Raw genomic sequence first — 26,506 nt, 5'->3', positions numbered from 1 at the left:
TCATATAGATCTATATTATAACGAAACAAATAAAATTCTGTTGTACTATTGTGTATTTATTTTAATGCAAATTCACAAATGCAATATAATAAACGTTGGCTTTACTTTTTATATGTATATACATTACAAATAGAATTTATGGAATAATTTGTATATTGATAAAAACATGTTGTCATTATAGTAATAAGGCTTGGCATTTTAACATTAACATTTTTACTATAAAATCCATAATAATACGGAAGCTAAACAAAAACTGATATGACCTTCATTTGACTTATTTTCTTCATATTTTTATAGTTATGAACCCTTGGCCAATTGCATATCAGTTGAGGGTGTATTAACAAATTTACGAACCACATCAAATTTAGGATGATTTTTATCACGCATCAAATCGAAAATGACACTTTCACTTGTTGTTACAATGCAACCAGCATTGCGTAAACGATCTATGGCCAAATCGCGATCCTGATTAAGGCGAGAAATTAAGCAATCGGCAACAAGGAAGACATTGATTTTCTTTTCCAATAAATCAATGGCGGTTTGTTCAACACAAATGTGTGACTAAGTAGAATTGGGAAATAAGATAGATTAATTTAAAAGTATTCACAAATATGGATATTAAAAAAAACTCACCTCCAATCCATAGAGTACAACATCCTCGGGCTTGTCGCCAAAAATTTCCTTTACTTTGGCCTCCAATTCCGGCACAATCATACTAAAACGAGTTTTGGGAATAATTGCTTTTGCATGATTTACATCAATATCGGAAACAATTTTGCCCAGACGTTCTGGGTAGTGTTCGGTACATATTAAGGGTATATTCAATTCTTTGCCGGCTTTTGTCTAATAAAAAAATAAATAGAATAATTAGTTAATTTGTGTATATACTATGCCAATTCAAGGTCATACAGAAATTTACCAATTTTGCAGCATTTATGACGGCATTGGAAAATAATGGCATACCAGGACGAAACTTTTCTTGTATATCGCACAACAAGAAAAGAGTTTTCTTCGGATTCATATGACGTAGCCGTGATGCCATTGCGTATTTCAATTACAGCCAAATAACGCTACTGCTGTTCGGAAACAAAAATAAATTTATGATCAATTGAATAATAATATTGCATAAATGCGAATATAGATATGAAATACTGTTTATATATATGTACGTATGTTTCTGGAATCTTGGCACTTGTATTAAAAATTAATAATTATTATAATTATTTACCAAATATATGTTTGCAGATGTTGGATTGATTTTACACTAAACAAGTATAAAAAATATCGTATGATTTGACTTTGTTGCTTATTAATTATTAGTGACACTGCATTACCTCTAAATGAAACAGCTGATCAAATATAAACATAGGAAATATATACATATGTATGTTAAAATTTGAACTATTCTCATAATAATGAACGTAAAATAAATTGTAATTAAATTTATGTAAACATTTGGTGAAAAAGTATTATTATTGCGTTTATTAGTATTGCAAACATATACACAAAATCCCCCCTCTGTGAATTTAATTCAATTTGAACTGCATTATCGACCATGTAGTCATTTGACATCATAAACGTCATTTGGCTGTCAGTTGTAGTTCGCCTAGCCAAATAAAAACTATTCCATATTCACGTTTCGTTCAATCGGGGCATTAAATTCCAAAAAGAAAATGGTCGGTTGGAGTAGTTTTGTGCGTCCAGCGGCTCAATTCGCTAAATATCGCAGCGTTTTGCAATCACCAGTGGTACAAAATGGTAAGTTGGGGCAGTTATTTCCAGTAATCAATGTTTGTAATGGAAATGGACAAGCGGCACCATTACGCAACTTTGATTGGAAGAGAAAACGAAAATCAAAACATTTCTAATAATATTGTGATTGTTTCAGCTGTCCAAATGCAATTGCGTCAAATGAGCGGTGGTCATCATCATCTGATTGTCCAACCTTCCCGTTTCCAGTGGAACAAATTCAAGGATCTATTGCACTTTTATGTTATGTTGGGTGTTTTGCCCATCACGGGTATTGTCTTGTACACCAACATTTTCGTTGGTCCCGCTCAATTGCAAGAAATCCCCGAAGGCTATGAACCAAAACATTGGGAATATCACAAAGTAAGTACAAGAATAGTAGGACATTAACCAGGGACCGAAAATAACAGTTATTTTTTAAAATGCGAACAAAAAAATCTTCATGTTAGAGACATGGGACATTAATAGTGTGATATACCAATAGATTCGTACTGAGGAGCCCATTGAGGATATTGAGTGATCTTGAGAAAACACTCTCAGTTCCCATGTTAAGGATTATTTTTTAACGGAAAAAATAAACGTTGATTTTTAACTGTTAAAAATGATTTTTATTTTTTCCGTCAAAAATAAAAGTCTTTTTGCGATTTTTATTTTTTCGTCAAAAATAAAAGTCTTTTTGGGACTTTTATTTTTTCCGTCAAAAATAACAGTCTTTTTGGGACTTTTATTTTTTCCGTCAAAAATAAAAGTCTTTTTGGGATTTTTATTTTTTCCGTCAGAAAATAAAAGTCCTTTTGGGATTTTTATTTTTTCCGTCAGGAAATAAAACTCTTTTTATGTAAAGAAGTTTATACAACTTGTAATCAGTTATAAAATTACAATTTATAAATCTCTGTCCTTATTACAATAAGTGTACACATAAGTAATCAAGATCAAAGGTAAAAAATATTTGTTATAAATTTTTAAAAAATAGTCTAGTGTACCAAATCATGAATATAAATTAAAGAATCATTCCCCTGACTATTAGGTCAAAGGTTATATAACTGGTACCAAACTCTATATGTTTATTTACGTAAAAAGACTTTTATTTTCTGACGAAAAAAATAAAAATCACAAAAAGACTTTTATTTTTGACGGAAAAAATAAAAGTCCCAAAAAGACTTTTATTTTCGACGGAAAAAATAAAAGTCCCAAAAAGACTGTTATTTTTGACGGAAAAAATAAAAGTCCCAAAAAGACTATTATTTTTGACGGTAAAAATAAAAATCCCAAAAAGACTTTTATTTTTGACGGAAAAAATAAAAATCATTTTTAACAGTTAAAAATCAACGTTTATTTTTTCCGTTAAAAAATAATTAATTAAAGTGGATTTTTTTTATTTAGGTCACATAATAACAGTTATTTTTTACCTGATTTGATATAAGTTATAACCGTTACGGTCCCTGACATTAACATTTGAGGTATAACAGTTATAGTTTTGTTATTGTTTTTTGGAAACAGGTGTTTATTAACATATTAACATGCTTGAGATGGCTTGAAGTAAATAATTCTAAAAACTCTCCTGTCTTTGTAGTTGGAAAGACTATGGAAAAATATTTTATAATCTGATGGAATCCGATTTTATAATCCGAATGTAGGATTCGGTCCGTGTAGGCCTGTCGGCTGGCCTACCATCTACAGAAATATTAAATATTAGATAGGTATAAATAATATTTGTACTTGTGATCTCGTATCATAGATATTGGCAGATTTGTATTCTGCTAGTATTGAAAAATATTTGTTACTATCGTTTATAACAAGTCTAATAAGTATCCAAAGTTGTAGCTTATCTGTCAACTCTTTCTGTTTCTGGCACACACCTCAACAAGAACGAAAATTTAAAAATCTCCGATGAAATTGATTGAGAATATGAATAGACTCCTAGTTAGGCTTCACGGTTCAACCTTTCTGTGTTAACATTCTGAAAACTTATTAATGAAGTGGTTGGAGTATCAAATTTGATCCAAAGCGTTTAAAGTTTTTTCTGGGGTATATAGGATACATAATTGACCCACTTTTACATAGAACTGCCTATACATAACCCATTTTAATTCACTTAGAAAAGTAAGTTGAGTGTTTTCTAAGAATTTTAAGATTTTATTTTTAAATATATGTCAGATTTTATTGACGGTTTAGGCACAGATTTTGCTGAAATGCCAATCAATGTATATTATAAAGATTATATCAAGCTTAATTGGACCGGGACCTATAAATGGGTTTAGTCATTGCAGAAAATTGATTATATTGATTATGGATCAAAGCCAAAATAACGCTTCCTAAATATATTTTTGGAATAATGTTTTTTTTATTATTAATTTAAATTATTTTTTTATAATTTTACACGTATCTCCTTTCAGCATCCAATTTCCCGTTTCATCTCTCGTTACTTCTTGACCAATCCACAACAAGAATATGAAAAATCCTTACATTACCTCTATGAGGAAGATGAAAAGGCTAAAATCAGGTAAATACTTACATTTCTGACTATAGAATATAAATTAAATTTGTTTTTTCCCTATTGCAGAGAATTGGAAGAGAAGATTCGTGCTAAAATGTCGGAACGTAACGATTATCAAGCATATTACTACAGACCAGCTATCGCTAAGTACCACAGAATTTCCAAGGAATCTGCTGATGCATTGGCTGAAATTCGTGGTGAAAATTAAAGCTACCAATGCCATTAGATTGATGTTGTGTTAAGAACAACAACAACAAAAACAATTCAGAATAAATGTTGATATCTTAATTAGTTAAATAACAAAATGCGATAAATATTTTATTTGAAAAATAAAAAAAATATATCTACTGGAAAAGTGATTTGTAAAACAAACTATTTTCAATTAATCAGAATATGAATATAACAAGGGAAAGAAATCGATATTCATTTTTAAATCTTTATTATGTTTGTATGCCTTCATCACATAAACTTATCTTAAATAAATAAAAATTATATAGGTATGTATATATAAAAATATGACTTTCTAGTCAACATGACTACTGTCTGAGTCAATGATACTCAAACGAACGCCGAATTGCAAATATAAATCCAGTAATTAACCCCAAGCCTGATTTTTACAGTAGTATAAAACTAGTTTGCCATTTGTGCCGTGACAGTCATATAGATTTTTTATTATTTGATCTGGCGCGGGAGCAAATGTTTGATTAACATAAAGAAACTGCAAGGAAATAAACGACAAAATAAGATATTTATTATTGATTTTTTATTTATATTTTTAAGTTAACTTACGATTTGTTCCGAAGGATCTAGTTTTAGATATTTATGTATAAACTTCTGAATCCAACTAACAGTTTTGTATGGATCCACTGTCCATGAACGTTTCTTAATGATTGGTACATTACCAGTGGCGTTTAGTAAAATGCAAACTGCAATTAAATATTGTAAATAAATATTGTTTAAAATTGAAAAGAAAAAAATGAAACGTCAGTGTTGGAAAACAACTATAGGGGGAAAATATCTATTGGACATTGCATGATATATAATAGGGGGACCCGATTTTATTGACAACATGAAGGAGTTAGTCGGTGCGGCCGTCATATATATACACGACAGTGAGGTCTACGGAACGAGTCTCAGTCGGCTAACGACTGTCACCTAAGCCCATTGTGTGAAAATTGGGGAAATGCATTAAGGTGCGAAAAGTTTACACCAACAGTATGTTTTTCAAATTGTTGATCATTTGTGCTAGAAGAGTGAATCGATAGGACTATTTATCCACATTTTACAACAGCATGGGATGTAATTTAGCTTTAGCAATTGAGAAATATTTTTGTCGGCAAAGGTCAAGTACAGCTTTTCGTTTCAGCTTTTATTTTCAGTATTTGGAAGATTCTGGATACGTTATTTAACCTAATCGAGTGCAATTTGATATTTTTTAGAAAAGCATATAAAAAAATGTTGAATATAGCACAACTTTGGCTATTGACACACTTATGTTAAGTCATATATTTCTACTACGATATCAATGTATTTTGTTATTCCAAAATATTGCAGATCGTCTCACAAAATGAATTACTCATGACAGTTCGGCGACCTCCCATCCCTTTCATTCTTTATGGTGGTGCATCCACTTCAAGGCTCTAGTTTTGTTATCATTTTTAAGGTGTTTTGTGTTAAATTTTGTAAGGGGTTTACTTCATGGATCTTTACGATAAATTGGAGTTTTACTATTAGATGGAACTAAAAACGGGAGAGTGACTAAAATCCTTTGCAAGATTAGAAACACCAATTTGTTTTTGATTTCAAAAAGTTTGATTGTTAAAAAGTTAGGGTAGTTTTTGTATCGATGAGTCCCCAGTATTTGCGTATATTTCCATTATTTCGTGGGGATTGCTTAATTGTTAATTTTTATTAATTAATTTATATTTACTTTTATTATCCTTATCCGTGGAAGGAGGTGCTGCTGTTTCCGTTTCATTGTCTGCCATTATTCCTTTTTAGGTAATTTTTTTTATTTATTGACTCTATTTATCAAGAAGTATATAGCAAAGTCCGTATATAGGCGCTCAATTGCAAGAAATCCCCGAAGGCTATGAACCAAAACATTGGGAATATCACAAAGTAACTACAAGAATAGTAGGACATTAACATTTGAGGTATAACAGTTATAGTTTTGTTATTGTTTTTTGGAAACAGGTGTTTATTAACATATTAACATGCTTGAGATGGCTTGAAGTAAATAATTCTAAAAACTCTCCTGTCTTTGTAGTTGGAAAGACTATGGAAAAATATTTTATAATCTGATGGAATCCGATTTTATAATCCGAATGTAGGATTCGGTCCATGTAGGCCTGTCTGCTGGCCTACCATCTACAGAAATATTAAATATTAGATAGGTATAAATAATATTTGTACTTGTGATCTCGTATCATAGATATTGGCAGATTTGTATTCTGCTAGTATTGAAAAATATTTGTTACTATCGTTTATAACAAGTCTAATAAGTATCCAAAGTTGTAGCTTATCTGTCAACTCTTTCTGTTTCTGGCACACACCTCAACAAGAACGAAAATTTAAAAATCTCCGATGAAATTGATTGAGAATATGAATAGACTCCTAGTTAGGCTTCACGGTTCAACCTTTCTGTGTTAACATTCTGAAAACTTATTAATGAAGTGATTGGAGTATCAAATTTGATCCAAAGCGTTTAAAGTTTTTTCTGGAGTATATAGGATACATAATTGACCCACTTTTACATAGAACTGCCTATACATAACCCATTTTAATTCACTTAGAAAAGTAAGTTGAGTGTTTTCTAAGAATTTTAAGATTTTTTTTTTAAATATATGTCAGATTTTATTGACGGTTTAGGCACAGATTTTGCTGAAATGCCAATCAATGTATATTATAAAGATTATATCAAGCTTAATTGGACCGGGACCTATAAATGGGTTTAGTCATTGCAGAAAATTGATTATATTGATTATGGATCAAAGCCAAAATAACGCTTCCTAAATATATTTTTGGAATAATGTTTTTTTATTATTAATTTAAATTATTTTTTTATAATTTTACACGTATCTCCTTTCAGCATCCAATTTCCCGTTTCATCTCTCGTTACTTCTTGACCAATCCACAACAAGAATATGAAAAATCCTTACATTACCTCTATGAGGAAGATGAAAAGGCTAAAATCAGGTAAATACTTACATTTCTGACTATAGAATATAAATTAAATTTGTTTTTTCCCTATTGCAGAGAATTGGAAGAGAAGATTCGTGCTAAAATGTCGGAACGTAACGATTATCAAGCATATTACTACAGACCAGCTATCGCTAAGTACCACAGAATTTCCAAGGAATCTGCTGATGCATTGGCTGAAATTCGTGGTGAAAATTAAAGCTACCAATGCCATTAGATTGATGTTGTGTTAAGAACAACAACAACAAACACAATTCAGAATAAATGTTGATATCTTAATTAGTTAAATAACAAAATGCGATAAATATTTTATTTGAAAAATAAAAAAGATCTACTGGAAAAGTGATTTGTAAAACAAAGTATTTTCAATTAATCAGAATATGAATATAACAAGGGAAAGAAATCGATATTCATTTTCAAATCTTTATTATGTTTGTATGCCTTCAATCACATAAAATTATCTTAAATAAATAAAAATTATATAGGTATGTATATATAAAAAATATGACTTTCTAGTCAACATGACTACTGTCTGAGTCAATGATACTCAAACGAATGCCGAATTGCAAATATAAATCCAGTAATTAACCCCAAGCCTGATTTTTGCAGTAGTATAAAACTAGTTTGCCATTTGTGCCGTGACAGTCATATAGATTTTTTATTATTTGATCTGGCGCGGGAGCAAATGTTTGATTAACATAAAGAAACTGCAAGGAAATAAACGACAAAATAAGATATTTATTATTGATTTTTTATTTATATTTTTAAGTTAACTTACGATTTGTTCCGAAGGATCTAGTTTTAGATATTTATGTATAAACTTCTGAATCCAACTAACAGTTTTGTATGGATCCACTGTCCATGAACGTTTCTTAATGATTGGTACATTACCAGTGGCGTTTAGTAAAATGCAAACTGCAATTAAATATTGTAAATAAATATTGTTTAAAATTGAAAAGAAAAAAATGAAACGTCAGTGTTGGAAAACAACTATAGGGGGAAAATATCTATTGGACATTGCATGATATATAATAGGGGGACCCGATTTTATTGACAACATGAAGGAGTTAGTCGGTGCGGCCGTCATATATATACACGACAGTGAGGTCTGCGGAACGAGTCTCAGTCGGCTAACGACTGTCACCTAGGCCCATTGTGTGAAAATTGGGGAAATGCATTAAGGTGCGAAAAGTTTAGACCAACAGTATGTTTTTCAAATTGTTGATCATTTGTGCTAGAAGGAGTGAATCGATAGGACTATTTATGCACATTTTACAACAGCATGGGATGTAATTTAGCTTTAGCAGTTGAGAAATATTTTTGTCGGCAAAGGTCAAGTACAGCTTTTCGTTTCAGCTTTTATTTTCAGTATTTGGAAGATTCTGGATACGTTGTTTAACCTAATCGAGTGCAATTTGATATTTTTTAGAAAAACATATAAAAAAAATGTTGAATATAGCACAACTTTGGCTATAGACACACTTATGTTAAGTCATATATTTCTACTACGATATCAATGTATTTTGTTATTCCAAAATATTTCAGATCGTCTCACAAAATGAATTACTCATGACAGTTCGGGGACCTCCCATCCCTTTTCATTCTTTATGGTGGTGCATCCACTTCAAGGCTCCAGTTTTGTTATCATTTTTAAGGTGTTTTGTGTTAAATTTTGTAAGGGGTTTACTTCATGGATCTTTACGATAAATTGGAGTTTTACTATTAGATGGAACTAAAAACGGGAGAGTGACTAAAATCCTTTGCAAGATTAGAAACACCAATTTGTTTTTGATTTCAAAAAGTTTGATTGTTAAAAATTTAGGGTAGTTTTTGTATCGATGAGTCCTTAGAATTTGCGTATATTTCCACTAGTTCGTGGGAACTGCTTAATTGCTAATTTTTATTAATTAATTTATATTTACTTTTATTATCCTTATCCGTGGAAGGAGGTGCTGCTGTTTCCGTTTCATTGTCTGCCATTATTCCTTTTTTTAGGTAATTTTTTTTTATTTATTGACTCTATTTATCAAGAAGTATATAGCAAAGTCCGTATATAGGCGCTGACGTTTACGTCGACTGAAGCAAACCCCAAAGAAATAACATTTGAAACAGCTGTATTTTGTTTACACAAGTGCCGATAATGCCGTTGGCATATAAGGAGTAGCCATATCTAAGATTAGGCAGTTATTTTAGTTGTATATGTTAAACAGTGTTTATAAGAGACGGGACATTTGAATAGGCGTCCAAACAATTGAAAATATGTATGTCAAATAAAGTCCACTGAATGTAGGTGACGTACTCGCTATGGAATTGACATTTTAAATCGCAAATTGTACAGTACTCGTTCATATCAAAACAATCAAATTAAAAAGCAAGCCGAACAGATGTATCATTTGTTGGCCATCTGTTTGGTTTTGCATCCACAATGCATTGATGAATCCATTCAGCAGGTGTTGCGTGAAAAGATCTACCACGATGCCAAAAAATGCAATGCGGTGACTTGGATGTGTTTAAATCGTTTTTTCTTTTCGCCTGCCCACGTTTTGTTAGTATGGGCTGCTGCATTTGCTCCCGTTGAAGATTACTTCAAGCATCCCATGGAATATCAATTAATGGTATTCATGGATGAAGTGAGACAACTAGCTGATCTGCTAACCATATTTGAAATTGATCCCCAAGAAAGTGAAGACGATGTATCGAAATTGTTTTTCAAACATAAATGCGTAACTTAAATTGAGTGTATTTCGTATTCATGGATGTGACTTTGTTCAGAACCTGCAAGAATATTTTATAAAAAATCGCAGAACTGTGTTTGTGATGTTTTGAAATATATAAAAAAATATTGGTCTGTTCCCCTTCTCCAATATACACAATTCTCACACATTTTTTATGTTTTTAGTAAAAAGTTAAAAATATGTCAAATGAAAAAAAAACGACTTGTTAGAAAAAGGCGTATTATTTATTTCTTGACAAAGATACCATACATTATATAAGGTCTGTTCCTGTACTACAAGAATCTAGGAATTTTTTACAATGCCCCAAACCATTGTGGAAGGCATAAAAACTGTTCGATGTAAACATATCTAAAAACACAATATTTATCGATAGCCCTCCATAATAATCGATATTAAATACAAAACTTTCCATCGATTGTTTGCCAGCCCTAAGATGTCATCAAATTTTGCTTTGCTCCCTTCTTTTGTGATTTCTGCCAGAAATCATTGTTGGCGTGTTACTGTCATTTTGCGTGGAATTTCTGTAATTTTGCATTAGAAAATATTTGATAACATCAAAATGTATACGGGAGAGGATTATGGCAATGTGGTAAGTTCCAATTTGGTGAAGATTTGTGATTTGGAGACGAAGAACAACGAAATATTTACAGTTGCAAAAATGTATTTTTGCCGTAAACATAACCTAACATTTGACACTAATGTTGTGTGCATTTTCTTTTCTGCTTTCTGTGTGTGTATATTTTAGGAATACTACGATGAGTACGCCCATACTGGTGATCCACAATTGGATATGGCCTATGAACGCAATAGCTACTATCGCATGCCGGACAATGTGAAATATTTCCTGCTGAACTTTTGTCAGGCCATTAAAGATGGTAACATGTTCGACATTCAGAATATGTACGAGAACACCTTCCCACAAATCAGCGATCATCATTTCGATAAATCAGCTTGGCCCGATGAGGAACAAGTTGCCACTTTGGTAGACAATGACAACATGTTCTTGATTTTGTACAAGGAGTTGTACTATCGTCACATCCATGCTCGCATTCCAGGCGGACCAACATTGGAGCAACGCATCAATTCGTTCTTCAACTATTGTGATTTCTTCAATTTGATTATTTCTTCGCAAAGTCCGGTTTTATTGGAATTGCCCGACATTTGGTTGTGGGAATTGGTTGATGAGTTCGTTTATCAATTCCAAAATTTCGCTCAATACAGGTGAGTGTTGTTGTGTTATGTGCTATGATAAGTAGACCTAAATGAATATTGCGTTAGAAACCGAAATTTCCACACAACAAAAATTTAAATCGCAAACAAAACCAGAGAAGGCATGCATTCTAGACTTGTACCTATTTTTAGGACTATTATGATATATGTGTCGATTCCTAGCATTATTTCAATGACTATCAGAGAGGAATCTTTTAAGTAAATAGTTTTTAAATAACTATCAAATACGAGGATTTTTAAAATGCGCAAATTTGAAAAATTACTTTTTCAATATAGTTAAAATATTCTAGCATACTATAAAACTTTATCATATTATAAACATCTATTCATTTCCAGAGCTCGTCTTACCGACAAAACCCAGGAGGAAATCCATGAATTGTGCGTTAACCACAGCAACGTTTGGAGTATTTTGTGCATCCTCAATGTCCTACACTCCTTGGTAGATATCTCCAATATTAAGAAGCAATTGGAAGCCATCTCTCAGGGCAATGATCCCCAGGCTGTCGCCGGTGAATTTGGCGAATTGTCCTTCTACAAAATGTTGGGCTATTTCTCATTGGTTGGTTTGTTGCGTGTCCATTCGCTTTTGGGTGACTACTATCAAGCCATCAAGGTCTTGGAGCCAATTGAAATTCACAAGAAATCCCAATATTCCCACATCCCTGCATGCCAGATATCCACATCCTACTACGTTGGTTTCGCCTACATGATGATGCGTCGTTATGCCGATGCTATTCGCACATTCTCCGACATTCTATTGTACATCCAACGTACCAAGCAATTGTACAGTACACGTTCATACCAGAACGATCAAATTAACAAGCAAGCCGAACAGATGTATCATTTGTTGGCTATCTGTTTGGTTTTGCATCCACAATGCATCGATGAATCCATTCAGCAGGTGTTGCGTGAAAAGAACTACCACGATGCCATGTTCAAAATGCAATGCGGTGACTTGGATGTGTTTAAATCGTTCTTCCTTTTCGCCTGTCCACGTTTCGTTAGCCCATGCCCACCTGCTGCTGATGCTCCCGTTGAAGATTATGTCAAGGATCCCATGGAACATCAATTAATGGTATTCATGGATGAAGTGAGGCAACAAGCTGATCTGCCAACCACACGCTCATATTTGAAATTGTACACCACCTTGCCATTGGCTAAATTGGCTTCGTTCATTGATCCCCAAGCCAGTGAAGATGATGTATCGAAATTGTTGATTCGTCTTTTGTGTTTCAAGCATAAAATGCGCAACTTGGTATGGTCGAAGGGTTCCAGTGGTTTGGAAGGCACATTTAAATCTGGTTCAGAGGTAATACAAATAATATATTTTTATTATTGTAATATATGATTAATGTGTGTCTTTGTTGTTTCAGTTGGATTTCTACATTGATGACGACATGATTCACATTGCCGACACTAAAGTTTCCCATCGTTATGGTGATTTCTTTGTGCGAAAAATCCTCAAATTCAATGAATTGAATCGCAAATTGAAAATGATTAATATTTAAATTTATACTTTATATATTGATACACATAAAGAACGCAACCCATTATTTTTATTAGCATTATAGTGTGTAAACGATGACTTTTTCATGGATTTTCCATCAAGTATACAAGTAATAAAAAACGAGGGCATTTCAATATGCCGAGAAAAGGTCACCAATAAATTTAGTTTGTTTTCTATGTTATTGTTATAAAGAACAATATAAGTATATAGTTTTTAAAGCCGAACTGAATGGTAAGCTGAAGAAGTTATAAACGAGCTAAATGAAGTCTTTATCGTCAAGCTGAAGAAGGGAGTCGTTATAGATGGATGTCGTTGTAGACGAGCTGAAGGATGTTTGATGTAGACGAGTCTTTATAGTCGAATTGAAAGGCATTTCTATGGACGATGTACGGGATTTATAGCCGAACTGAATGGATTCTTTATAAACGACCTGAAGGGATTCTTTTTAGACGAGTTAAAGGTAGTCTTTTTAGAGCTGAGGGGAGTTTTTTTTACAGTGTATAAATGTAGACATGAATGAGAAAGTACCATTACCATTTTTGACAACGATGGTACTTCAAAATTACGAATAAAATGATTAAAGCAATTAGTTGTTGTAAAATATTTAAATTTCAATTTATTTTCATAAATAGGAACCTAGCCACAGGGTCAAGATCGGTACACGAAAATCTTAAACATAACAATTTATCTTAACATAGAATCTTAAAAAACCCTAAATAAATAATTTTCGTACCGTAATTTAAAGGTCCTCTGTTTTCTGTCGCCGTCAAAATTTTATTAAACTTAGAAATTGATTTCATACATGGAAAAGTTATTTTTTATGCCAATAGCGTTGTTTCTGTCAAACATTTCACTTCGTACTTTACAAAAAATTGCGAGAAGAAAATAAATTGTTCTGTGTAAATGTCATTTAAAAGTTCTCTGTGTGCTGCCGCCGTCAAAATATTATTTACTGCTACTCTGTTTTACTACATGGCACATAAATCATATGGTTTTTGTTTGCTATGCTTGTTTTTGTTTTTTATGTGGCAGTGAAGCCAACTTTACAAGCTATAATTTTATTTCACGTTTTTTTTTATAGAAAAAGGCATGTAATGAAGGTTTTTTAAATGTATTATTAATTTTTAATTTATTTCTTCGTTAGAAAAAAATGTTTGTCTCCTTTTTTGCATTTGTTCATAAAGTTTTTTTTTTACATTTTTGTTGAAATCTTGTTTTCGAATGACCACATTTTAATTGAGATTTTCAATTTATAGTTAGTTGACAGCACTTCCAGTATAATAGACAATAACGCAAACACCTTCATATCCCACCAAAACATAATCAAATTACCAAGTTCAGGACAAAATACTTTAGGACAAAGACAAGACGTTGGAATGCGAAAGACATGAATTCTTTACGTGATAGCCTGGCCAGCATTCCGGGTGCAATGCAAAATTTGGCAACGGCCGCATCAAGCTACTACACACTTGGCATAGCAGCTAGAAATAGTCAAGGTCAAAACGATTCTTTGTCTGGCGTTGAAGATCGTGTCAGTGCGTCCTCTACTCCAACAACGGAGTCCTTGCATAGCTTTAATGAAATTGATTCGGGATCTGGTGCCATATTAGTAAGTGAAAAATCCTTACCCATACCAGCATCTTTGGTCAAGGAGCAATGGCGTTTGATATTTAACTCAGAGGCCAGTGTCCAAGATTTGCAGGAAGCCATTAACCATTGTAAAGATTTGGTATTGCTTTCTGAGGAGAATAGCGAAGAACGTAGATGGCTGGTTAGACATTTAGTGGATTTGAGGTACTCCTTGGAAGAACTACAGGAGGCTCAAAGTGATAAACTGGAGGTGGGACCATCTGTAAAAACAGTAGTGGGTCATCATTTTATCGCACGTCAACGAGGCATTGGTAAAAGTTTGCCATTACCCACCCAGCGAAATTATTGTGATTATTGTACTGGCATTATTTGGAGTGTTGTCCAGGCGTCCTATGTTTGTACGGATTGTCGTTATATGGCCCACCAAAAGTGTGTGGACAAAGTAACAAGAGTGTGTGCCCACGTAATAGCTTCCGAACGTCAATATCCCATATTGGAAATTTGTCCCGAAATTGGTCTTGCTGCCCAGCAATACAAATGTATGGAGTGTCAAACGTTGCTTAATTGTAGTAAGTATTCAGTATGGATAGACAGTTGCATGTGTACTACTAGTGGTTGTGGTAATTTGTTTTTTGTTTCTTTTATGTTCCTTTACGTGTCGTCAATGATATAAGCTTTGCATACAAGCATACAATGTTTTGGAAGAAAATCCAAATCTGCTGGTATTTAGAATCGAATATTTCTCCAAGTAAATAACTACTCTATTTCATATTACAGAAAACTCCTGGATTGAACCGAGATTATGTGATTATACTGGCCTGTATTTTTGTCCATCGTGCCATTGGAATGATCAGAGTATTATTCCAGCTCGTGTTGTACACAATTGGGATTTTTTGCCACGTAAAGTTTCGCGTTCGGCCCTGCAAGAAATCCAGCTATTTCTGGATAAGCCATTAATTCGCCTAGAAGAAGCCAATCCAAAATTATTTGTCTTCCTTGAGAAATTGGCCTCGCTAAAGAAACTACGTCAAAATCTTGTGTACATGCGTAAATATTTGTCTGAATGCCGACAGGCAATGGATGATAAGATATTGGATACTCAAATTGGTAATTTCAAAGCATTTATTTCGCACATGTTACCAAATTAATATTGTATTCCTTTTATTTCCGTAGGACATCGCCGCTATCTAATACAATCGAATGAATTGTATTCCGTTAATGATTTGGAACAAACTGAAAATGGCATATTAGTCGATTATCTACACAAAGTCTTCAACTGTTTCGATAAGCATATCAGAAGCTGTTCCATGTGTATGGCCAAGGCATATATCTGTGAAATCTGTAGCAATGATGAGGTCATTTTTCCCTTTGACGATGGCTGTATTATATGTGACATTTGCAATTCTATTTATCATCGTGTGTGTATGACTCGTAAAAATATGATTTGCCCAAAATGTGTTCGTGTTCAAGAAAGACGATTACAAAGGGAAAAGAGTATGGAAAATAATCCAAGTAAAACGGGAGTGGACGATATATAATTTGTATAGAGAATATACGATATGTTTTTATATATAATACATGTCCTTTATGGTAAATTAAGGTTATTGTTTTTTATAGTGTATGTTTGTAAGCTTTAACGTGTAATAATAATTTTTACTTTTAAACTAATAATAATAAAATAATGTATATATTTTATCCGTTAAGTTGTTTATCTTCACTACTTAACAACTCCATGCCACAAGTCTTCCAACTATACAAAAGGAACGTGAGATGATGTGGTTGCAGAAAAGCTGAGGCAGGTCTCCTGTCCTTATTCTGCGGCATATACTCTGTCTATAAAAACAGCATCAAAACTGCTGCATAATAAATAACTGTAATAGGTCATCTGTCTATAGAACAGCAGAAGGTCTTCTGTCTATAGATCAACGATATCAGGTAGTTTACGAATAGAAGAGTTGTAGCATGTTGTCTGCCTATAAAAGAACATCATCAGATCACATGTCAGATGCCTATAGGTGATATGTAGCAGGTCTTCAATAGATTTCCAATTGTTCTTTGAAGATGTAAACATAGGTCTTGTGTCTATAGCAGATTCAGCAAGTTTCAGGTCTATGGAAGACCTTTAGTAGCCTTCTAACTTCTATATAAAAGCATTCTCAGAACTTACGTAGAAGAGCTGTAAACAGGAAAAGAAGAGACTGGTGTTCGGTCTAAAGCAATGCAACAGAGAGTCTTTAGTCTATAGTGAAATTGGGGCCGAGAGACACGAATTGAACTTTTTGCATCATTGATATACAACAGATTTCAATCGAATCCCATCTGAATGCCCATATCCCGAGATGTCGTGTTCATTAGAACTGGATCCAGCTAATTTGTTTGGTTTTTCCGATTACGAACAGTCAGTTATGCCACCGATTCAAGTGTAGCTTTTTTTCTTTTCAATTACATTTTCAATTGCAGAATATTTTAATATCGAATACGAATGCCACCTACATAAGAGGAAATTAGATAAGACGAAATTATTTTCGAGTGTGAAATTTAATACATCAAGGATATTGATATACAGCAGGAACAATTTTCTTACATTTTCGATTAACATTTATCCCATTCGAAGTTATTACAGTCACAAATCTTAATAGATTAAAAAATCCCCATTATTGTTTTAACGAAAATTCCTTTTGTCGAAATTCTTTATCCGTAACAGCGCTAATTCACAATAGCTAAAATTTCCGATTGAAGTCCTTTTGTAAAAAATAAAACAAAAAAATCCTTATTCATTTTTCCCATTTTGTTAAAGTGATGAAAACTCATCATGTTCTTAAACCTATCTCGAGATATTGTGATTGAGATAAAAAATCCATTCACAATAACTGTAGATTAAAGCAAAATATGGTGAATTTGTTTTTAAGATGAATATTATTTATTTTGTATATGAATAGCGCAAACATTGTCTATTGATTTGTGCTGAAGAACTTCACCCCGTTCTGAAATCATGGACTGTACAAACCATTATTACAATGTATGGCTAATGAGGGTATATACACTTCGCTATGGCAAAAATCTGCCTCATTGGACCAATTCCTTTCAGACTGTTTGGAGTCATTTTACTAATGTCCGTCCGGAGTTTAGCATTTGAGCGAACAAGACGGGTTTTTTAAGTAGCCCAGCGAAAATATAGTGAATTTTAAATGTGAACAAATACAACATTTGTTGTCTCGTTCTAGTACAAATTTTCAATTTTCTGACTCTGTCAGTCTTAAACAATTGTTGTTGGGGTGCTCCGGTATCTCAGCAATTAGTACACTAGTGCTCCTTTCTGGGTAGTGGACAGTGATCTTGTTGACGGTTGTGCATTTCATTTGGCTTTCGGTTTCGGTTCTTGTTTTGATTAGTCGTGGGATTCCTTGTCCAGGGGACTCCCTTTCCATACAAGGTATTTGTTGAGGCGCTTTCCAAGGTAAGTGGTTTATTTTATTTTGTGCATTTGGGTGTGATGCCACCTAAAGTGGTAAGAAGAAGGAAGGGTGGGGATCATCCCCCAAGTGATGTGGGGGATTCCGAGACGTCTGACGGTGACATGACCGCATGCAGCGGTTCCTCTGCGTCACTGATGCCTCCTCCGGCTGCTGGGCGGTTGAGGCATACTGAGAGTGAGGCGAGCTCGGATGGTGTAGAGTCCGACAGTGAGAAGGTGAAGTTGGGCTCTCCGACGAAGAAGTCGCCTGTGAAGAAGTCGTCGGCGAAGAAGGCGCCAGTGGTTGTGAGAAAGAAGGTGGTGGTTTCGGGCAATGTGCTGCTGAGGTCGAGTGAGTCGGCGGCTCCAGTTGAGGAGAGTGTAGAGCAACCTTCTGGCTGTGAGAGGCCTGAGGTGTCTGAGAGGGAGAGTCGCTCTCGTGTGATTTTTAATTTTGAGCGGTACAAAAGGTTCTTAGGAGCGGATCTGCTGGCATATAACAGGTAAAAATAAATATTGTCTCCGTGGCGGTTCCTACCTGTGTTAATGTTTTCCAACACAATTCACAATTTACCACTGAGAGGGAGAGAATTAAGAGAGTTACGGACTCTCTCTTAGATGTGGTGAGCGAGGCGAGTTGTTCTCCGGCGACGACACGTGAAATTATCTCCCTCTCCAGCCAGTATGAGCAAATATTGATGAGAGCGGTCGTGGAGAACGAGAGGTTGAGGGGCAAGCTTGAGGCGTTCGAGGCAATGATGGCCGGTGGTTTTCGTCCGGGGGTTAGGCCCCCTGTGTTGCAGTCGGCGCCCTCTGGGCCCTGTTGCTGCCAGGCCGATGGTTGCAGTGCATGAGACCTGGTCGGTGGTGGTGAGGGACAAGGGTGGTGACTCAGCCTCTGAGGTTGTGAAGTAGGTGGCGGAGGAGGTGGGCCCGGCGCTTAAGGTGAGTGTCCATGATGTCAAGCCCACGAAGTGTGGCGGTGCGGTCATTCGCACTCCATCTGTGGCGGAGAGGGAGAGATCGTGCAAATAAGAAGTTTTCGGATGTTGGTTTGTAGGTGACGGTGAGGGATAAGCTTGGCCCGAGGCTGGTAGTCCAGCGTGTGCATGCGGAGATGTCTCCCGACGAGTTTATGGAAGAGATGTACGACATGAACTTCAATGATAGTATGTCGGTGGAGAGCGTGAGGTTGGCGAGTGGTCCGTGGAAGCCTCCAGTGAGCGGGGACACTCGGATCAATGTGGTGTGGGAGTGTACGGAGCGTGTTGCTGAACAGTTTTGTGCGAGCTGCGTTTACATCCGTTGGTTCCGTTTTGTTGTCCGTAGGCAGGATCCAGTCCCCGTCTGCTTCAGGTGCCTCGGTGTGGATCACCGCGTTAGGGATTGCCGGATGAGCGCTGATGTGTGCAGACACTGTGGTGGAACGGGCCACTTATCTGCTGAGTGTGTCAACCCAGCTCATTGTAGGAATTGCGCGTTTAAGGGACTACCAGCTGATCATTTGATGCTGTCAATGGCATGTCCTGGTTATGCTAAGCTGGCTGCGAGGGCTAACGCACGCCATTAAATGAAGATTTTGCAATACAATTGCCAGCGGTCTGCGAGCGTGATGCATGAGTTCGGCCAAGCTATCCTGAGGATGGGCGCTATGTTTGCGTTAGTGCAAGAACCTTACTGTAGGGATGGTTGTGTGCGTGGACTGCCGGGGGATGCGAGCCTTTAAGGACGAGGGATGTGGCTCTGCCATAATAGTTGTGGACAGTGACGTCGAATGTACTGTTTGAAGTAGCCAACCTGAGGGGGTGTGTGCGTCCGTTGAAGGGGCGGGAGGGAAGATGTTGTTGGGTAGCATCTACTGCCAATTCAGCTCACCTCTGGAGCCATATTTAAGGTATATGGATACGGTATATCCATGAAATGGTTAGAAGCGAATGGTCCAATATATTATGTATACAATTAAATAAGTTATTGATGGTCAAATATGAAGGACACGATGGATTCAGAACATAGTAATCATACTATATTTTGCATAAAATTTGCAATTACGTGGTAAACACGTTATTCGATGCGGAGATATGGGAGAATTGGTTTTAAAATATAGCTTTTAAACAAATTTTCAGTCAATTTGAAGATTTTACTTATTTATCAGACCATTTGAAACATAATCTTATAATCTAATCTAAATTTAGAGGTCGCACATGAATTACCTTTGTGGAAAGTTTATACAGAAAAATATTAGTTCATGGCTTGGGATATGCAAAGTACAGTACAATACCTTTTGAGTGACAAGATGCTAACAATTCATGCCAACAAATAATTAGTAGCAGCCCGAACTTTTGTTAAGCCAAGTTAAATAAGGATTTTATTTAGTATTTTATATTACAATCCGACCTTGTAATATCCTTCAACAGCCATAAAGTTAAGGCCCGAAATTATAACATGGATGATACTAAATCGTACATTTGGGAGGACAATATTTTATATATATATATATATATATATATCTCTGATGTGTGTTTTGAAAATGTTGTGAATGATAAAAAAGTAATTTATGAATAACTAAAGTATATCAAATATTTTATTATAATAAAAATAAAACTACAAGTGAGTCACGGATATAAGAACATCAAAAAAATCGAGAAATTTGTTCTTATAAGCGGGATTTTCTTATATGAATGTATTTTATATAACAAACTGTTTCCATTTATCTTGGTCCGATCTACCCAGTTTTTGGTCCGTTGCTTGGTAGGCCTAAGTAAATGTAAATTGCCAATTTTCATTGAATTTGGTTGAATATTAAAGATTATATAGCCCAAAATAGTAACATTTTCAAGATCCTTTGTATGGGAGGTATATCAAATCTTGGTCCGATTTATCTAGTTTTTGGTCAGTTGCTTTATAGGTCTAAGTAAATGTAAATTTCCAATTTTCATTGAATTTGGTTGAATATTAATTGAATATTATTTTATAGGCCAAAAAGGGTGACATTCTCAAGACTTATCATATGGGAGGTATACCAAATCTTGGTCCGATCTATCCAATTTTTTGTCAGTTGCTCTTTAGGCCAATAATAAGCACATGTACCAAATGAGAAATGTAATATGCACTCCACTGGATGTTATGAAAAGTTGGCACGAAACTATGTAATATTGGGATTTAATTGATCTTGGGTCGTCCAACGTCAAAATAAATAGTTTTTCAAAACGGGCTTGAGAACCTTGAAATTAATTACTGAATTTAATCGCCGAACTGCAAATTTAATCGAAATATATGCATATATAAAAATTAAATACCAAAGTTTTTTTTACCCATGAACGTTAACACTAATTTTTGGACGTAATTTATTGCCCCAATGGACTACCAATTCTACTGTGTTCCTAAGAATGGACAATTTGAAACGACATACGTTGTCCGTTGTTATAAGTTCCCACGCTCTTAATGGAAAATTCCAAGCTATACTCTAACAAGATTTCTCTCAAATAAATAATAATGACTGAAAAATGTTATTGTGGAAAATAAAAAGTTTTTTTTAAGATTACATGATAAGAGCTTTTCCAACTCGTCTAATCTACAAACGGAAAACAGTAACATTTTCTTGCACCATTTTTAAAAATAAACTTTCTGTAAATGAGTAAAGTAGTGTAGTACTAATTCTCACCACCACATTTTGAAATGTCACCCTCAGCGTACACATTTTTCGAAAAATGAAGTTTCCGAAAACCAAATTTCATTCTCTTAAATATATACGAATCAATGAGAGCGTTGTTATTGTTCTCTGGCAATTTTTCTCATTTCTCTCATTGCGCGTAAAATTGCTGACAAAAGAGACATAGTTGAAATATGTGAGAACGGGAGACGACAATATTTGAGAGAACGTGTGATAAATAGAGATAGAGAGAGAGAGAGAGAGCGCGCGCATCTATAAACCTCTCGTTGGCAAAACAGAGATTTTCCAAGATTCCCAAATATTCTTGCACCGACATCATAAATACAGAATGATATACCAAAACAAACCAACAACAATAATTGACACACTGAACTCGTCTCGTGTTACCATTTCGTCGTAGACAACAACAGCAGCAACGTGTGTAACTTCGTGTGGTCCTGTTTTCGGTTGTGTGTATGGATGCTCCTTACCTTACCTCACTCACTCACTTCTCCTTGAATGTTCGACATAGAGCGTGTTTTTTATATTTTGTTTAAGGTAAAGGACGATGGTAAGAGAGATTTGATTTTTTTCTGTTTCTTTTTTATTTTATTTTGCATTTACATTTTGTGGCGTCGATAATATATGGGTTTGAATGTGTGTGTGCATGTGTGCGTACGGGTGTATGTATTTGTCTAAATAGAATGAATGGTGATGCTTTCTGAATCAATATGACCATTTCGTTTGGTTTGAATGATAGCAATTTAAGTGTAAGAATAAAAGCGTGAGAGCTTTGATTTTTAGGCCTTCTTTATTTCAGACACATACATCCATACATATGTATATACCAAACACACACACACAGTACTGTGCTCTCACATAACTTGAGCCAAAAATTCATGACCTAACACAATCAATCTAAAGTGCAATAAAGATAATGAAAGGATGTGCTTTGCCTAAGAATGAGAACGCTTAGTCGTTATTAATATTGGTGTGAACATCATGAAGGCTGTGCAAATACGCAATACCCTAAGGTAGATGGGGGTGTGCAGTGCGAGTAAAATCGTAGCCGTAAGAAAAGTGAACAAAATTTTAAGTAAATGACATAAAAATGGAGAGCAATTCCCCAGGCCAAATTATGGCAAGAAAATAGGCACTGAGCCTCAAAACGATTTTTTTAAATACATTTTATTTGTGTAATCAAGGACTAAAATGGAATCGATGGGAATTGATGATGAGTGTTGTTTTTCTTTAATATTCTAAATTATTTTAGAGTGTTTTCATAAAAATAATAATAATAAAATTTCTGTTATCTAAGGAGTGAAATTGAAAATAGGAAGAAAGGAAAGAAATGGGGGTGTGAGAAAAAAGGACAGTTTTATGGGGTTTTATTTATAGGTATTGTATCTATATAATAAGGTCTACACATCATTTATATAAGAAGATAAACAGTGTGTTCTATTTATAAGTTTTTGTACCCTTCTATGTGTGGTATATTTACGAAAAGTGTGCGAATTTCGCTTAGATTGGCTGTAAAAGAGTTCCCTAAAGATGATAACTGACTGATAATTAAGGACAAGGTGAAGCGAGTGATATATAGGGTTTGTATGTGCAAAACACATTTAAAACCAGTGAGGAAAGTTCAAAAGTCGGGACCGACTATATGATACCCTTCACCACTTTGGGTACATGCTATACATGTTAATATCTACAATATCCTGTAGATAAAACAGTCATAGAATCTTTGGAGGACCATTGAGATGCTATCTAGATAGATATTTTATCCAATTGAAAAACCCAAATACATACCATCCTGAAATCAATGAAAAATTTCATGTCAAACGGACATGTATGTATGGGAGCTATATATAAACACATCGACCTAATTAAATAACCGTTGCATACACCATTTGATTTTTGTAATCACTATATTCAATTTAATACCCGCTGCCTCATTTCGTGTAACCACCATTTACATAAAATCGAACGAAAATATATATAAGACCTATTTCAAAGTCTGAACCGATTTCAACAAACCTTATTACGCATCATTTTTTTCTCAATAGCATTCGCTATACAAAATTTTACTCAATCAGACAAATATTGGATCTGATGCAATACTCTGTGAAAAATTTTGTCCCAATCGGACAAATATTGGGAGTTTGGTGTATCATTCGCAAAAAAATCGGACGAAACTATATAGGGGAGCTATATCTAAATCTGAACCGATTTTGACAAAACTTCGCAAACATTAGTCTGCACCTAATTCAGTACTCTGTGCAGAATTTTGTCCCAATCGGACAAATATTGGGAGTTTGGTGCATCATTCACCTAAAATCGGACGAAACTATATATGGGACCTATATCTAAATCTGAACCGATTTAAAAAAAACTTCCCAGTCATCAATTTGAACATGATTCAGTACTCTGTGAAAAATTTTGTCTCAGTTGGACAAATATTGTGAGTTTGGTGCATCATTCACAAAAAATCGGACGAAACTATATATGGGAGCTATATCTAAATCTCAACCGATTCCAACAAAACTCCGCACACATAATCATGGACCTGATTCAGTGCGCTGTACAAAATTTTGTCCCAATCGGACAAATATTGGGAGAGTTTGGTGAATCATTCACAAAAAACGAACGTAACTATATATGGGATCTATATCTCAATCTTAACTGATTCAAACAAAACTCCGCACACATAAGCATGGACCTGATTCAGTGCGCTGTGCAAAATTTTGTCCCAATCGAGCAAATATTGGGAGATTGGTGCACCATTTATCTAAAATCGACGAAACTATATATGGGAGCTATATCTAAATCTGAACAGATTTTCTCCAATTTCAATAGGGTTCGTCCTTGGGCCAAATAAGTGACATGTACCAAATTTCATAAAAATTGGATTATAAATGCGCCATGTACTTTGTTCACAAAAATACATGGACGGACGGACAGACGGACACGCGTATATCGACTCAGAAAATGATATTCTCAAAAGGAACCATGGGTTTATCTCGATTGCTTTTGCCTGTTACAAACATATGCACAAAGACATAATACCCTGTACCACAGTGTGGTGAAGGGTATAAAAGCAGCAAAACAATTTTTACTGCGAGCATAAATCTGAAATTGTTTGATCGCTGCTTTACGAGAAATCTATCAGTACGGCCATCTGCCGAAAAAATAATGGATTTCTTTTCCCCCAAACTAATACATTAAAAACCAGTGAGCGGAGCAGTACAGTCGGATGGGGCCGACCATATGATACCCTACACAACTACCACTGAACTTTAACTTTCTGCGGATGTTTATTTCGAGCCTGGGCAATATGTCGTAATATTTGCACCCGCTTGCCCGATTAGGGGTCAACAGCACCCCTTCCTTACACTGACATATATTCTGAATATTACTAATATTATGTACAGCCCTTCTAATTACTTGTCCAGATTCCCTTCACCGTGAGTTGTGTTGATGTTCGGCTTATTATTGTAGCCCATAGATCGACTTGAAAAAAAAATAAGTTTTAGGTGCATTTCATTTCAAAATAATTATCTGATCATCACCGAAAATTATAGGAGTTATTTTTGACCACAATTGGAATCTCATGGAAAATTTCAAAGCGATCAGCGCTATATTTCCGCCCGCTAGCATGGTATTGGGTTACTAAATAATATCTGAATACGTAAGTACCAGTAAATATTTAAGTGTAACTTGCACATCTGAGTACATACGGCAATATAATTGGTATCAATTTAAAGGTCAACCACTCCTCTTGGATATACCATCAACTTATCGGCTATATGTCCTTCTGGGGCAAATATATACGCCATAGAATACAAATTTTGTAATTTTTCACACAAAAGTCAGGGTCCATTTGACCCGCTAAATATTGACCAATCTTTATCAAAACATGCATGCCTATTATTTAGCCTGATCCCGGTCTCCGTGTAAAATTTCGGGATGTTCGGGCCATAATTGCGGCCTGTGGAGCGACCAAAATAACGGACAAAAATTAAGTATTTGGACCATTTCATCCCCTAAATATTATCCAATCTTTACAAAAAACCAAAGGGGTCTTCATTGGCCCAAATCCATCCTTCATGCAAAATTTCGTGAAGATTGGTCCATAACTGTGGCCTGTGTCGTGTTTACAATTATAATTGACAGACGGACGGACACACATGTCTAGATCGACTCGAGATATTTGAAGGTGGGTCTAGGACCAATATTTCGTGGCGTTAGAAACTTTTGGGGCTGCACAAAGCTATAATACCCTGACAACATAGTTGTGTAGGGTATAATAATTCTGTTCCAAAATATCTATGTTTTATAAACATTTCAGCTTATAACAGGGCTATACTGACTGATGTGTGAAAAATATTTTGGTAATTCATATAATAAGACATGTATGGGTTAGAAGAAAGAAGAAAACTACCAAAAAGGTAAACAAAAAGCAACACAGTGTTGTGAAATCGATGAATAGCGAGTCAATATTTAAATAAAACCTGAGTGCAATACCTGTGAATATACATATGTCCGAAACAGTTGATTACAGTCAATATGCTCTCTCCCAAATACATTTCATTCTTTATTCACCGTAACTAAACTAAGAGAAGGAAACTTTATCCCCCCCATTGCATTTTCGTTTCCCAGCATCTTTTGGCAGTTATAGTTACAAATGTCAGTATTGGCAGACATTTCTATTTAAATGCCGTAATGAAGTCTGTTTATACCATATAATGTTCCGTGTTTACATTACGTGCTTTGGATACCATTATTACTACGAGTATTATTATTATTTTTACGGTTTTCATTTGCACAGCCAAGTTGGGTTTTTTTACGCTCGCTTTTGGCCCTGTGTAAAATGTTAACACAACTCCACTTGAAA

The 26,506-nt window shown here is 34.8% G+C and overlaps 6 protein-coding genes across 6 annotated transcripts; 4 read left to right on the top strand and 2 right to left on the bottom strand.

Annotated features, from left to right (window-relative positions):
- Positions 1–294: 294 nt before the first annotated feature.
- Positions 295–1,052, bottom strand: LOC133338100 (isochorismatase domain-containing protein 1-like). The gene is made up of 3 exons (XM_061546286.1): positions 920–1,052; positions 634–843; positions 295–561 (listed from the first exon to the last, which is right to left on the bottom strand). The coding sequence occupies exons 1-3, from the start codon at positions 1,040–1,042 to the stop codon at positions 298–300; spliced, it is 597 nt and encodes a 198-aa protein (XP_061402270.1). The 5' UTR covers positions 1,043–1,052; the 3' UTR covers positions 295–297.
- Positions 1,053–1,673: 621 nt separating this feature from the next.
- Positions 1,674–4,481, top strand: LOC133338095 (NADH dehydrogenase [ubiquinone] 1 beta subcomplex subunit 5, mitochondrial-like). The gene is made up of 4 exons (XM_061546281.1): positions 1,674–1,758; positions 1,889–2,112; positions 4,146–4,252; positions 4,313–4,481. The coding sequence occupies exons 1-4, from the start codon at positions 1,674–1,676 to the stop codon at positions 4,452–4,454; spliced, it is 558 nt and encodes a 185-aa protein (XP_061402265.1). The 3' UTR covers positions 4,455–4,481.
- Positions 4,482–5,315: 834 nt separating this feature from the next.
- On the top strand, positions 5,316–7,673 carry LOC133338107 (NADH dehydrogenase [ubiquinone] 1 beta subcomplex subunit 5, mitochondrial-like). The gene is made up of 4 exons (XM_061546293.1): positions 5,316–5,363; positions 6,293–6,367; positions 7,338–7,444; positions 7,505–7,673. Exons 1-4 carry the CDS (start codon positions 5,316–5,318, stop codon positions 7,644–7,646), a joined length of 372 nt encoding a protein of 123 aa, XP_061402277.1. The 3' UTR covers positions 7,647–7,673.
- A 355-nt stretch (positions 7,674–8,028) lies between these two features.
- LOC133338106 (autophagy protein 12-like) lies at positions 8,029–9,427 on the bottom strand. The gene is made up of 3 exons (XM_061546292.1): positions 9,370–9,427; positions 8,226–8,374; positions 8,029–8,154 (listed from the first exon to the last, which is right to left on the bottom strand). The coding sequence occupies exons 1-3, from the start codon at positions 9,425–9,427 to the stop codon at positions 8,032–8,034; spliced, it is 330 nt and encodes a 109-aa protein (XP_061402276.1). The 3' UTR covers positions 8,029–8,031.
- A 1,217-nt stretch (positions 9,428–10,644) lies between these two features.
- LOC133338104 (eukaryotic translation initiation factor 3 subunit L) lies at positions 10,645–13,015 on the top strand. The gene is made up of 4 exons (XM_061546289.1): positions 10,645–10,771; positions 10,928–11,403; positions 11,749–12,721; positions 12,786–13,015. Exons 1-4 carry the CDS (start codon positions 10,742–10,744, stop codon positions 12,918–12,920), a joined length of 1,614 nt encoding a protein of 537 aa, XP_061402273.1. The 5' UTR covers positions 10,645–10,741; the 3' UTR covers positions 12,921–13,015.
- A 1,291-nt stretch (positions 13,016–14,306) lies between these two features.
- LOC133338105 (differentially expressed in FDCP 8 homolog) lies at positions 14,307–16,047 on the top strand. The gene is given in 2 exon segments (XM_061546291.1): positions 14,307–15,078; positions 15,287–16,047. Coding segments are annotated over 2 exon segments (1,533 nt in total).
- The last annotated feature ends 10,459 nt before the right edge of the window (positions 16,048–26,506 follow it).

This window comes from Musca vetustissima, unplaced genomic scaffold (genome assembly GCF_032173495.1).
Source record: "Musca vetustissima isolate MV318-11 ecotype Yass unplaced genomic scaffold, APGP_CSIRO_Mvet_v1 utg47068, whole genome shotgun sequence".
Classification (NCBI taxonomy): Eukaryota; Metazoa; Arthropoda; class Insecta; order Diptera; family Muscidae; genus Musca; species Musca vetustissima.
This window is presented reverse-complemented; position numbering and strand designations above follow the sequence as displayed.

What these genes read in the sequence shown, in the direction of transcription:
- LOC133338100 (XM_061546286.1), bottom strand. Translation starts at nt 1,042, where the DNA reads ATGGCATCACGGCTACGTCATATGAATCCGAAGAAAACTCTTTTCTTG. An exon ending in TCATAAATGCTGCAAAATTG is followed by an intron (nt 844 to 919) that starts GTAAATTTCTGT and finishes TTTTTTTATTAG; the next exon opens with ACAAAAGCCGGCAAAGAATT. An exon ending in TTGTACTCTATGGATTGGAG is followed by an intron (nt 562 to 633) that starts GTGAGTTTTTTT and finishes AATTCTACTTAG; the next exon opens with TCACACATTTGTGTTGAACA.
- LOC133338095 (XM_061546281.1), top strand. Translation starts at nt 1,674, where the DNA reads ATGGTCGGTTGGAGTAGTTTTGTGCGTCCAGCGGCTCAATTCGCTAAA. An exon ending in ATCACCAGTGGTACAAAATG is followed by an intron (nt 1,759 to 1,888) that starts GTAAGTTGGGGC and finishes TGATTGTTTCAG; the next exon opens with CTGTCCAAATGCAATTGCGT. An exon ending in AACATTGGGAATATCACAAA is followed by an intron (nt 2,113 to 4,145) that starts GTAAGTACAAGA and finishes ATCTCCTTTCAG; the next exon opens with CATCCAATTTCCCGTTTCAT.
- LOC133338104 (XM_061546289.1), top strand. Translation starts at nt 10,742, where the DNA reads ATGTATACGGGAGAGGATTATGGCAATGTG. An exon ending in GAGAGGATTATGGCAATGTG is followed by an intron (nt 10,772 to 10,927) that starts GTAAGTTCCAAT and finishes TGTATATTTTAG; the next exon opens with GAATACTACGATGAGTACGC. An exon ending in CAAAATTTCGCTCAATACAG is followed by an intron (nt 11,404 to 11,748) that starts GTGAGTGTTGTT and finishes ATTCATTTCCAG; the next exon opens with AGCTCGTCTTACCGACAAAA.
- LOC133338107 (XM_061546293.1), top strand. Translation starts at nt 5,316, where the DNA reads ATGAAGGAGTTAGTCGGTGCGGCCGTCATATATATACACGACAGTGAG. An exon ending in TATATATACACGACAGTGAG is followed by an intron (nt 5,364 to 6,292) that starts GTCTACGGAACG and finishes AGAAGTATATAG; the next exon opens with CAAAGTCCGTATATAGGCGC. An exon ending in GATGAAAAGGCTAAAATCAG is followed by an intron (nt 7,445 to 7,504) that starts GTAAATACTTAC and finishes TCCCTATTGCAG; the next exon opens with AGAATTGGAAGAGAAGATTC.
- LOC133338106 (XM_061546292.1), bottom strand. Translation starts at nt 9,427, where the DNA reads ATGGCAGACAATGAAACGGAAACAGCAGCACCTCCTTCCACGGATAAG. An exon ending in CACGGATAAGGATAATAAAA is followed by an intron (nt 8,375 to 9,369) that starts GTAAATATAAAT and finishes TTTATTTACAAT; the next exon opens with ATTTAATTGCAGTTTGCATT. An exon ending in TAGATCCTTCGGAACAAATC is followed by an intron (nt 8,155 to 8,225) that starts GTAAGTTAACTT and finishes ATTTCCTTGCAG; the next exon opens with TTTCTTTATGTTAATCAAAC.